General features: G+C 42.2%; 1 protein-coding gene across 2 annotated transcripts in view; it reads left to right on the top strand.

Moving 5' to 3' along the window:
• PRICKLE2 (prickle planar cell polarity protein 2) overlaps positions 1-13,123 on the top strand; it is a 188,548-nt gene that overhangs the window by 103,698 nt on the left and 71,727 nt on the right. For both annotated transcript variants that reach the window (XM_055134351.1, XM_055134350.1), the window contains exon 3: positions 11,779-11,892. In XM_055134351.1, coding sequence (XP_054990326.1) covers positions 11,779-11,892 — 114 coding nt within the window. The remainder of the gene's footprint in view (positions 1-11,778; positions 11,893-13,123) is intronic.

Genomic DNA, 13,123 nt, shown 5'->3' with positions numbered 1-13,123 from the left:
TATGTTCTATTGAATTGACGTTAATATTTTTAATTTAACTTTGTTATTTTTTTTCTTTTTGGGTCACACCTGGCGATGCAAAGGGATTACTCCTGGCTCTGCACTCAGGAATCACCCCTGGCAGTGCTCAGGGGACCATATGGGATGCTGGGAATCTAACTTGGGTTGGCCGTGTGCAAGGCAAACACCTTACCCACTGTGCTATCGCTCCAGCCCCAATTTAACTTAGTTTTGATGGTGATAACAGAAATCAAACCAAGGGCTTCATATATGCAGTTTACATCCCTGACTCTAATGGCTTAATTTAAAAAAAAATAGACAATAACAGTGGTAAGAAGGCATTGGAATCCTCATACATGTATATTGTATGAAAATGTAAAGGGACTGCAAAATTCTGCAGTTACTGTAGAAATGGTCAACCATTTCCTTGGAAAGTAACATTTAGAAGGTCAGTGGAGATAGCTCGAAGCGTTGGAGCATTTTTTTTATAGGAACCCTGGATTTGGTCCCTGGAACTACGTGTCTCCTAAGTACCCTGGCAGGCACCCCTGAGCACTGAGCCAGGAAAGTAGACTCTAGAGCATCTCTTGATAGGCCAAAAAACAAATAATAATTAACATTTAGAATTAACAGATAATTCCACAATTATACTCTTAGCTATACACCCAAAGAATCAAAAATTGAGACACAAGCAGGTACTTCCATACTAATATTCATTAAAGCATTATTCATGGTAGTCCAAGGCAAAAACAACTCAAGTCCAATCAAAAAATGTGTTTTTTGTAACAGTACCTGGGTATATATGTGCGTTCATGTGTGCAAGCATGCATGTGTGTGTGTGTGTGTGTGTGTGTATACAGAGGAACATTTGGCTATAAAAAATATGATGAAATTCCAATAGATGCCATAACATGAACAGTCCTATAAAACATTATTCTAGGACCAATAAACCAGATATAAAATATTGCATGATTTCAGTGAGATTAAAATATCTAGATGAGGGACTGAAGAGATAGTATAGTAGGTAAAGTACTTGTCTAGCACATGCCTGACCTACGTTTGATCTAGAGCAAATTACGGTTCCCAAGAACCACTAGCAGTTACCCCTGAGGTCAGCCAGGAGCAAGCCCTGAGCACAGGCAGGTGTGGCGCAAAAGTAAAAACAGGAGAAAGAAAGAGAGAGCGAGTGCTTATATTTTAAAATGTTTCTCCAATAATGTCTTAGAACTAGCAGACTTTAGTCAGTTGGTGGTGAAGGTGGAACACACCGCTTGTAGTTTGGGGGCCAGGATTATTCTAGGTGATCACTCATGGACCATGCGTTGCCAGGGTTCAAACCTAAGGCCCCATACATGCAAGGCATCCACTCTACTGCCTGAGTGGTATCCTTATAACTGCAGCCCCTTGAGAAAGAGTTCTTGGAATTATAGTGTGCATCATTATGAATCACTTTGGGTAATTAAAGCATTGTGTGTTTGTTCTAAGATTTCTCTCTGAGCGTTCTTTTAAAATGGTTTTACATGACATTGTGAATCTATACTGACTAATAATAGTTTTTAGAAAGGACCGATTATGTTACGTGAAATATAGAACCAAAAGCAATGACTTAAAGCAGACAGAAAAATAAACCATTTAGAAGAGTGCTGAGGGGCCAGAACGATAGTACAGCGGGTAGGACATTTGCCTTGCACGTGGCCTACCCAGGTTTAATCCCCGGCATCTGCATCCCATATGGCCTCCCAGCACCGCCAGGAGTGATTCCTGAGTGCAGAGCCAGGAGTAACCTCTGAGCATCACTGGGTGTGACCCAAAAAGCAAAAATAATAAAAATTTAAAATTAGAAGTGTACTGAGAAGTTCATGTACCAAAGAGGTGCCCTTCCAACTCAGATATTTATTGGGGTCATAGATAACTAGTATAAAAGTCATATGAGCATCTCCTTTCTTACTGACAGAACCTGATTTTATTCTGGATAACAACATGCCCAACTGTGGCTCATGTTTCCTAATTTCCTCATACACTTAGGTCTGTCTAGGCATTATAAACAGAAGTTGGCTAGTACTTACAGGAAACACGTCTGAAGTGCTTTATAGAATATAGTTTCCAAAAACTCTCCACTTCTCCACACAACGTTAACATGATAGTTGGAATTCCAGCAGCCATTTCCAATTTTTTAATTTGCTTCTAAAAATATATTTTTTAAATTCCCCCCTTTCCCTTCCCTATGCTATTGCTGTTGGTGGTGACATTGTTGTTGCAGTGAGGGGATTGTACACGTTCCTGGCTATGGAGCTTTCGGGGCGGGGGGAGGGGCGCAGTAGCATATGAGGTTGCAGTATGGTGCTTGCACAGTGCCTGCTGTGATCATACTTATACTTGAAACACATGAGCTCTGCTTCTGATGCTCACTTGGAGTGCTGCAATGCTTAACACACAGACTAAATCAGAGGTCAGACTTCTTGGTGAGGAGCTCACACACATTTTTAGTTGGGGATAGATACCAGGGATTGTACCTTTATTTGTGGTACTTTGCACACACCTGATTGCAGTGTTTCTGGAATTTGCTTGTGCCACGGGGCACCTAAAGTAGCAGAGCAGCAAGGCCTAAATAGCATTCATACACTCATTCAACAAACATTTGCCAGGGACCACCCACATACTCAACATTCTTGAGAAACAATGTACAAGTTGTACCTCAGCAGCTGGTAAGATCACTGAAGAAAAGCAGGTTAATAAGGATTTGGGACTTATCAGTTGAATTTGATAAATATTGGCATTTTTATACAGATAATTATTCCTGTGGATGCTAGCTCATGTATTTTAGTAGGTTTGGCAGTAACTCTGACCTCTAGTATACACACCTTCCCCAGTTATAACCAAATATGTCTCCAGATGTTACCAAATATCCCTTGAAGGATATTAGCCCTAGTCAAGAAGTCACGGTCTAGAGAGTAAAAGATGGGGATACAAATATATTTGGTTAGTCAAGTCCTCACAAGTAAATTGAATTTTCAGTAATGAATAGGAGTGAAAATTTAAGCATCATGTAAATATTTGAGGGGAGAATTCTCCTGCAAAAACCTTGGGGTGAGGTGCATGGTTGAGGTTATTGTAGCCAACCTGAACAAAAGGAATAGGGAGATTAGTGAGCCGGGCCTTAAAGAAGCAAGATTATGTTTCTGTTATTAGGACTTTGAATAAGAAGGGCATTGGAAACCATAAGTGGTTTGAGAAGAGCAGTGACACGAATTGGTTTGTATTCAAGTAAGTTTACCCTTTCTGCTGAATACAGAATCAAAGATGAAAACAAAACGGAGAGTCAGGGTTCTCCAAAAGCCATGGAACTGTTTCCAGCAGAAACCATTTAGTCATAGCTGGATTGCTTTGAGAAAGGGTTGGGGCCGTTATCTGAATTCTGGATGTGTTTTGGATCTATATCTGAAATGGTTTGCTGTTAAGTTAGACATTGGGGTGGGGAGCAAAAACAAAAGAGTCTTTGAAATGTTCTTCTTTGAACAGCTCCGAAAGGGAGCTTTTATTTCTGATTTTTTCACCTAATCCTGTGGGAGTTTGCGTGTGATGCAGACAGTGTGTAGGCATTAGGCTTTAGACTCTTCCTAAATGACTTCCTATTAAAATTATAATGTGGGTCTCCAGGAGAAAAGGGAAGGAGTCAAACTTGGTGTGATTTTACCTCTCAGATTCACTTAACTACACTTTTTTCCTATTCATGGGTAATGAAATTTTGGCAAGGAGAGGCAAAATGAGCAAATGGACCCTCAGAAGCAGCACGTCACCACTTGCTGATAGTTCTAATGCTATTTGATTGTTCTCCAGGTCCCTGTCTAGAAAATATGCACTTTTTATAAAAACCACCACGTGCCACACAAATTGGGGCAGAATCTTCCCCATCTCAATAGTGTCTGTCTTCTGTAGGCTCAGGTGTATTCTTCAATATCACCTCCCTGTACTGAAGTACATTAACCAAGGCTCTGAGCTTCACAAACTGCAGGAGAGGGAGAATAGAAAATAAAGCCCAGTCTTCTAGTTAGTCTCTGGGTTAAGATGGGTTCTTAAAAAAACCTTCCAAATGTGTTAGCCCACACAGGGGATTATGCTTCAAGAGTTTTTCTTTTCCCCTTGTGGAGTCATGTTTACCTCCCTCTAAAATCAGTGTTGTTCCTGCTATAGTATGAGGTGTTTATTAAGCATGAAGAATTCTGAGCTCTTTTTCAGACCCAAAAGGATAAAGCTGAAAATAACATTCAATAAGAGCATCAAACACTTCTGGAAGATGCTAACATTTGAGAACTACTTCTGTATTAGCTGCTGCATTCAGGTCTTAGTAACTGAGTCTGTAAAGGAAGAGTTTATTCTCATAGTAATCATAGTTTAGAGATCTCCAATCCAGGGCTGGTAGGGTGGTACATAGTATAATGAAAAATTTCTGTTCTGAGGACTACTTTATGGTACAAAATAGCACCTAGCAATCCTGCCATTGTGCCTCTACCCCAGACAGTAAGCAGAAAGAAGGGTGGATGGGCAGAGAGGGCCTTTGTCAGTAACTTGACCTTCTTTCAGAGTCCTAGCGGTGTGACTGGAGAGATAGTCCAGCAGACAGGGTGTTTGCCTTGCACGCTGCCAGGCTGGGGCTTAATTCCCAACACCATATAAGGTTTCCAAGCCCTCCAGGAGAGAGCCCTGAGCACAGCTGTATGTGCTCTCACACCCCCAAAAAAAGAAATTCAAAGAGTTCTATCAGAGTTTACGTTCCCAACATTTTCTGGCTTTTTTTTGGGGGGGATGCTTTATTGGGTTCACACCTAGCAATACTAAGGGGTTACTCCTGGCCCTGCACTCAGGAATTACTCCTGAAGGTGCTCAGGGGACCATACAGGATAGCAGAGATTGAACCCAGGTCAGCCATGTTGCAAGGGAAACGACCTCCCCACTTGACTATCACTCCACCCCCTTTCCTAACATTTTCACATGGCCACATGCAACTCCTCATTGCCTTGCACGCGGCCAACCCGGGTTCAATTCCTCTGTCCCTCTTGGAGGGCCCACAAGCTACAGAGAGTATCCCGCCCGCACAGCATAGCCTGGCAAGCTACCCGTGGCGTTTTCAATATGCCAAAAACAGTAACAACAAGTCTCACAATGGAGATGTTACTGGTGCCCACTCGAGCAAATTGATGAGCAACGGGATGACAGTGGCACATGCAACTAGATGGCAAGTGCAGAATTATGGTTCTTAGTTGGGTTAAATGTTCTGTTAAATTATAGTATTTTAATTACAGAAGAGAAGGAAAATAGATTGGGGGTTAGCAACCATCTCTGCCACAGCTCCCTTATACCATTATGCTATGGCTTCTTGGACAGACCGTTTAATTCTGAATACATGTCTTTTAAGTGTCAGCACATCATGACCCTGCGTTGCTCATGTTAAGGAGAACACCATAGGAAAATGTGCTTGTCAATCCTGGGGTCATCCAGGTTGAGAATCTAGTCTATCTAAGGTTTTCCTGGGTTTATTTTCCCCCATCTTCAAGACTCACTAATTTTTTCTTTTTTGGTCATACCCAGCAATGCCCAGGGGTTACTCCTGACTCTGCACTCAGGATTTTCTCCTGGTGGTGTTTGGGGGACCATATTAGGATGCTGGGAATCGAACCCAGGTCAGCCGAAAGCAAGGCAAATGGCCTACCCATTGTTCTATCACTCCAGCCCCCCAAGACTCACTTTTCTTAATAAAGAAGGGAAGAAAGGGGTTAGAGAGATCACGAGAAGGGCTTAAAATGTATGCCCAGCATGCCGGGGCTCAGAATTCTCTGACACTGCAGGTCTTCTCTCCCCATACTCCAGCAGTGCCTGGTGGCCCCCTGAGCTCACCCATTTCCAAGCAGCCCCACACCATGGGCCCCAAACACTAAACATTCAGACCTGTACAGCTGAGCATCACCAGAAGACCCACAGATCCATATAAATTGCTGGGGATGCAACCCCTTTCAAAAAACAAACAACAACAACAACAAAAATTTTATTTATTTGTTTGTTTTTGGGTCACACCCAGTGATACTCAGGGGTTACTCCTGGCTCTGCACTCAGGATTTACTCCTGGCGGTGCTTGGGGGACCATATGCGATGCTGGGAATGGAACCCAAGTCGGCCACATGCAAGGCAAATACCCTACCCCTACCCGCTGTGCTTTCGCTCCAGTCCCCAAACAACAACAACAAAAAACTTGAAACAATTCATGAAAATCAGAGTGGGGAGGGCTGAAGGAAATCAAAGTTTAAAGGTGGCTCTACTTTTTAGTTCATTCTGATGAACATAATGCCACTTACTCCAGGACATGAGGAAGGTTCACAAGACATTATAGATGAAATACTTTCGTCATAAGATTCACTCGGTAAATTAATACTTTTATGGATCCCTTTCTTCATTTAGAAGGTCATTTAGAATCTACAGCAGATTCTGCGATCAACCAAGGAAGCCTGAGTTTCTTTTTTTTTTTTGCTTTTTTGGGTCACACCCGGCGATGCACAGGGGTCACTCCTGGCTCATGCACTCAGGAATCACTCCTGGCGGTGCTCAGGGGACCATATGGGGTGCTGGGAATCGAACCCGGGTCGGCCACGTGCAAGGCAAACGCCCTACCCGCTGTGCTATCACTCCAGCCCCGGAAGCCTGAGTTTCTTGTTGGATTCCTGTTCTAAGAACATAGAGGTGCTCTTGATTATGCCCCCAGGTCATGATGTCAAACTTAGCCTATGCCCAAATTTGATCACTTTACTTTAGGATTTCCCATTCTTGCCAGAACTGGTAGAATCCCCCTGTGTAAGCATGTACATGGGTGTGGAGGGAAACGTCTACAAAACTGAGTTGAGAATGAACCGATTCTGTCTCCCCCTCTCCGTCTCCCCTAACTCCCCTGGGCCTCCTGGATCTCTTTGGAGAAAACAGAAATCCCAGCAATCTGCCTGGCATGCTGATGGCGTTGGTTGTTAAGGGAAAATGCCTGAGTAACTTTAATATGCTTAAGTGTGGTCTCCAAACGAACAGCAGAGGCACACCTGAAAACTAGTGAGAAATGCAAATTACTGAGCCCCACCCTAGGCATCCAGGATTAGAAATCCGAGGGTTCGTAAGCCTTCCAAGTGGTTCTGATGCATGCTAAGGATTGAGAAGTACCACTTTTAAGTGACGCGTGTGGCCCACTTTTGTTTGTTAGCACACTTCTCACTCCAAGCTGAAGTCATTGGTTCTCTAGCTTCTGCCTCGGCCCTGGCAGAAATGCTGTCAAATGTGCAGTTCCGTCTGACAAGCCCAGTCTTTCAAATTGGGTGGGGCCTTGCTTTGTAGACATTATTTGCACACTGACTAAAGCTCTTAGAATCCATCTGACACAGACTGAAGTTACTGCCAAACCTCACTCTTGGGAGTAGCACCTTAAATAAAGGCCTTCAGCTATTTCATTTTCATAAGCCAGTTTGTTGTGTACAAAATGCTTTTGTTCTGAGGAAATGTGCCTTGTTCAGCTTCCCCCGAAGCAGAATGACAAGGCACCTCTACCTGAGAATCTTTCAATGGAGTAAAGTTTCTAGCACATTCAACAGACCTACTATGGAGAAATAGACACGTTATCCACAGGAGAAAAATTAAATTATCAACATATCAGGTAATAACTTGGTAATGATCATCATTAACTTATTTGACTGGATGTGCTTATTATAAAAATTTACAAGTGAAATATGAACAATCTGCAGGAATCTCAGGGGTAATGCCAAATTTGATATTTGTAGTGCCAGAGAGTATACTAAATATTTTCCCCTTACCTTTGGTTTGCTGGATATTTATTTTGGGCTATACAGTAGCTTATTATGAAAGATGCCAAAGGAAAACGCATGCAGCATTTTTGTTCAGTCTGAGACAGGCTGGGAATTCCAGAGATTTGCTCTTCCTTGTTACCATCCATCTGCTAATATCCTCTGCCTAATGAGTAGTTTAGAAAGTCCAGATTCTAAACACCAGGAGGAGACACAGAAACCACGATGAGAGAGATTATTTTTGCTCCTGGACTTGAAACAGCTTTGAAGAAAATTGGAAGTGGTGAAGGAGCCACTCATTCTCTTTCCTCAGAGCAAGTCAGACCACCTACCTCACCAAGTGGGAGTGATTTAGTAGGATGTTAATTAATATTAGCTGATTTGTTTTAACAGCGGAGCATCTAGGTAAGTGTTTAAGCCACCCACCAAATAATTGGTTGCTTGTGAAAAACAATTTTAGCACATTTTATATTTGAGGGAATCACTGGAACGCTGGTAGAAAGAGTCATTTTCAGAGTTGATAAGCAGTGAACTTGAACTAGAAAAGGCAGCGCAGGATCTCTAGCCAAGAAAGAGATGTGTTTTTGTTTGTAGTTTTATTTTTAATTTTTGGGTCAGACCCAGAGACTATCAGGGGTTGTTCCTGGATCTCAGGAATCATGCCTGGTCATGCTCAGGACACCATGACATGCCTGGGATCAAACCTGGGTCAGCTGAATGCAAGGCAAGTGCCCTACCTGCTATACCATTTCTCTGACTCCAAGAGAGATGTGTTTTTAAAGATACTTATTGCCGGGGCTGGAGTGATAGCACAGTGGGTAGGGCGTTTGCCTTGCACTCGGCCCACCCGGGTTTAATTCCCAGTATCCCATATGGTCCCCTTAGCACCACCAGGGGTAATTCCTGAGTGCAGAGCCAGGAGTGACCCCTGTGCATCATCGGGTGTGACCCAAAATGCAAGGAAAAAAAAAATAAAGATACTCATTGCCTCAGTTGACTTAGAATCTAAAGGCCATAAGATAATCTCCACGTACAAGGGTGTTTACTTCATAAGTATCTTAGAACTATGCAGCACTACTACCCTCACCAGAGTCTAGCCATGCCATGCAGACACCCCTTTATCATCTAATCTGATGGAATTTAACTGATGGAATTTACCCAATCCGATCTTTGCCAGTGGATGTTGCTCCAAATCCCGATGATCAGGCTCCCTTTCTGGGGAACTGGAGATTGTCAACCTCAGATGGTTCTCGAACAGAGAGGTGTCTATTCAAGTCCTGTGGGAAATGTTAAACTTTGAAATGGTGAGTAACAAGTCTGAGGGAGCAAGGACTGGGCAGATCTTGGAGCTCACTAGGCTTGGAAAGATGAAAAAAATCTATTACCAGTGGCCTTCTCAGGACAGATGACTTCCTCATGAAATAACTTCTCTGCTGTTGGGTTTCTAAATAAACACCCACACCTTTTAAATTATTTTTTCTGTCCCCCACCTCTGCACACACACACACCCTGAAAACAAGTAAGCATTTTATTCCTCGAAGCACTTTTCATTTATTCCTTGCAACTTTTTTGCATAGGTGAGGACTCCCTGTCTCACAATATAGACAACAGTATTGCTCTATATGTTTAAAATGGAAGATTACAAAGTATTGCTATTGGGCTGGAGTGATAGCACAGCGGGTAGGGCGTTTGCCTTGCATGTGGCCAACCCGGGTTTGATTCCCCGCATCCCACATGGTCCCCTGAACACTGCCAGGGGTAATTCCTGAGTGCAGAGCCAGGAGTGACCCCTGTGCATTGCCTGGGTGTGACCCAAAGAGAAAAAAAAAAGTATTGCTACATATTCATATTTTTCCTATGCTCATTTAATTGCTACAGTCTTATGATGAGTATTCTGAAAGGTTATATCATTTGCTTCTTATGATTAGTATTCTCAAAGCTTATATCTTTTGCTGGGGAATACAGAAATGAAAAATGACAGAGCCTTGTGGGGGGCTTTCTGGGGGGTTAGAGGTTGGGGGTGAGCATGGAGAAGAATCAGATCAACCTGGCTGCACTGCAGAAGATGCAGAGTACATTCCAACCTGGGTCAGCCTCGGCAGTGTCAGAGGGCTTGACTTCAGGTGTCAGTTAAGAATGAGGACTCTCAGGGACTTCTCTGTCTGGGGCTAGTGAAGCATAGATGTGTGAGTAATGAGGGCAGAGGAAAGATGGCCAGTTGAGCCCAAAGTGGACTTTTATTAACACATAATCCACCATAATTCAGTTCGCATTAGCATTTGCTCCTAATGTTTTGATATCTCTAGTGGGAATTGTGGTCATCGCAAAGTATATATCAACAAGGCCTTCCTATGAGCAATCCTTTGACTTGGAAGGCAAGGCTCATTGTCCCAAACCCAGAGACAGAGCCTGCTTCCTCAGGGGCCATATGTGCGTGGTTGTGGAGACTGCTTTCCCGAAACTAGTCCATCTGTGGCAGTGGTTTCCAAAATGGGAGCCATTTCCCATGGGAATCACCTAAACAGACTCAAAACTATTGATACCTGAGTTCCTGCCCCCGCCCTCCAGAGATGCTTCCGATGTAATGGTTATAGTCTGTCCTGCCACGGTGTTATTAGGAATATTAGAAAGATAGTAGGAATTTTAAAAGCTCTCCAGGTAATTCAAAGAAGAAAGTTTGAGAACTAGATGTTGGCAAGAAGTCTGTTTATAATGGCCCTGGAGATCGGATTAAGAAGTCAGTATGCAGGTATTGGTGAATGGGTACGCTCATTTGTTGCCAGAATGAGTTTCTCGTGTGTTTTTAATCCTGTATCTTCTCAAAACCATTTTTTCTTCTCCTAATACTTAGAATTTTGTTTCTGAAGATCAAAGTAGACAGAGATTCCAAAATTCTTTATCCCAGCATTCCCCAAACATGTATAAATGGTCCAAGTCTCCCTAAACTCAAGGAAATGGAACATAACAAATGTGATTAATTTTGAGTCCCCAGCACTCCTGTCTTTTCTGTTTTGTTGAATGATTGCCTTGTTTTGCAAGAACTGATCATAATGCTGAAATAGCTGAAAATTATTTTCCATGATGTCATCTAAGCTCTTGGCATGTTTGTTTTCATTTTTTCTTTGTTTGGGGTTTTTTGTTGTTGTTGTTGTTTTTTGTCTCATCTCAAACTTTCTGTTTCAGCATTTTTTTTCCTTCCCCTAGTTTTATGTGCAGCTCCATGGTAGAATTCTGTTTTCTTTCCTTGGTCAAAATTCACTACTTGGTTCTCCCCCAAGTCATTGTTAGGCTTGAATGAGCCTCCGAAAAGTGTAAGAATATGTCCCAACAGTTGTAAACAAGAGCATTCCAGGATGAGCAAAAATACTCATGTTAGTGGTGATTTTTAATTACACGCTCTATATCCCAGATTTAGTGACTCTCTTCTTGACAGATGTGAGCTGCTGCCTGTCCTTACAAAGAGCTCAGAACCTGGAGTATTTTCATGTAGGTGGAGGCTGAGGTACCCAGGAGTTCCCCGAGTGCCAAAGACGGGCTTTGACTCCAGTGCCCAGGCAGGCACTGACACATCCCCTTGGCCAGGGAAGCACTGAGCATGCTGGAGACTAACCGAGACAGACAATGGTAAAATCAGCTCTCGGGGGAGACTGCGGAGAAAGCCTTCCCCTCCGGCTTCACCAGCACATTTGCTGGATTCTCCTTTTCTAGGAAAGTTCACTGGCTTGCTTTTCCCTTTGCAGCAAGGGGAAGCACCAAGATGTGGCTGAGGTGCTCAACTCTTCCTTTAAAGATTAATTTTCTCTTCTCGTAATGAGAAAGGCAGTTGCTGTCGGGTTGCATGAGGGTGGGGACAACGGCAAGTAGATGGTGGGAATTCTCTTCCTAGGAAGTAGGACAGGGCAAATGATTTGAGTAATGGTAGGTGAACTGTCCCATGTTCATCCCTCAGGTTCACCAATACTATAGCTGTCTTCCAGAAGAAAAAGTTCCTTATGTCAACAGTCCTGGCGAGAAACTGCGAATCAAGCAGCTATTACACCAACTGCCACCACATGACAATGAGGTAAGTTTATAAGTCTTATGGAGACTTATAGAACCTTCTGTGAGCCGTTACCTGCTTCATAATCAGAATGCTGTGATTGATGAGATTGCAAAAGAAAAGCTCTGTCAGTTTGTTTTAGAGTTTAGTGTCCCTAATTGGAGCCCAAAGGGACCATTAGACGCCTTCTAGAGAGAGTGACCATAAAGCAGAATCTCCGTATGGACTGGATTCACCTCTGGGTCTGGTTCTTAAAACTACTTGGAAGTCACCAAGAAGCTCTAAAATGAAAAAGCTCGAGTCCAGTTTTTCCTAGTTGAAGAAGAAGATGGTTGCCTGAAGAGATGACTGAGATTTCCCGGGTCAGCTTAAGAATGGAAAAAATTGGGGGGAATCTCTTGATTTTTTTTTTTTAGCATCATTTCATATGAAATGAATTTTCTGGCTTTTTGTGTTATGCTGTAGAAATTTGAAGCTCGGAACATCAATGTTTTTGTTGCTTAATGTTCTATTTGCCAGGATTATTACTTATACTCTGGAAAAGATGGTTTAAGGACTGTATTTTTATAAACCCCAACTTATAGGAGCAGGCACACGTCTTTCCTTAAAGTCAAATTGATCAGAAATATGAATTTGCAGACACTTAAAATATCATTATGCACTGGTATATTAGACATTAACTTTTTAAGTACATGTTTTTTTTTAAGTAATACTATGGAACTGAATTGTCATGTAACTGATGTTTTTTAAAAAAATATAATCTGATTTAAAAAAGCTTTTAAACTAAAGTGATGTTGTATTGTAACATAAGCTTTGGATGTGCATGATTATAAATCAGTATCATATGTACCATATTAAATTTACTATTGAAAACCCAATTCTGTCCTTCACCTTCAAATTGAAAGAACAAAGTACTGCCAACCATCCCACCCACAAACTGTATCCCAGGGAAAATGAGTAAGTGCTTTTTTAAACTTTACCCACATTTAAAAAAAAAGAGGATAATTCAAGAACCTCCAAAGCCAACGTGTGCAAGCTTAGCTAAAACTTAAAACCAAAACAACTCCCTAGAAAGAGCCCTTTCCTGATCCTTATTTCAAAATTTCAGACTTCCTAAAGCAAATATAAATCATGCTTTCTCCTTTAAAGCTGAGAGCAAGCATTGTAACCTGATGCCCAGTTAACTAATTTGGAATTGAAAAATGCGGGTTATTACAAGCAGGAGGGGTGTGCCTTTCTTTAAAAGCATGTCCAT

Source organism: Sorex araneus, chromosome 4 (assembly GCF_027595985.1).
Source record: "Sorex araneus isolate mSorAra2 chromosome 4, mSorAra2.pri, whole genome shotgun sequence".
NCBI classification, from domain to species: Eukaryota; Metazoa; Chordata; class Mammalia; order Eulipotyphla; family Soricidae; genus Sorex; species Sorex araneus.
The sequence above is the reverse complement of the archived record's forward strand: the minus strand, read 5'-3'. Positions and strand labels throughout refer to the sequence as shown.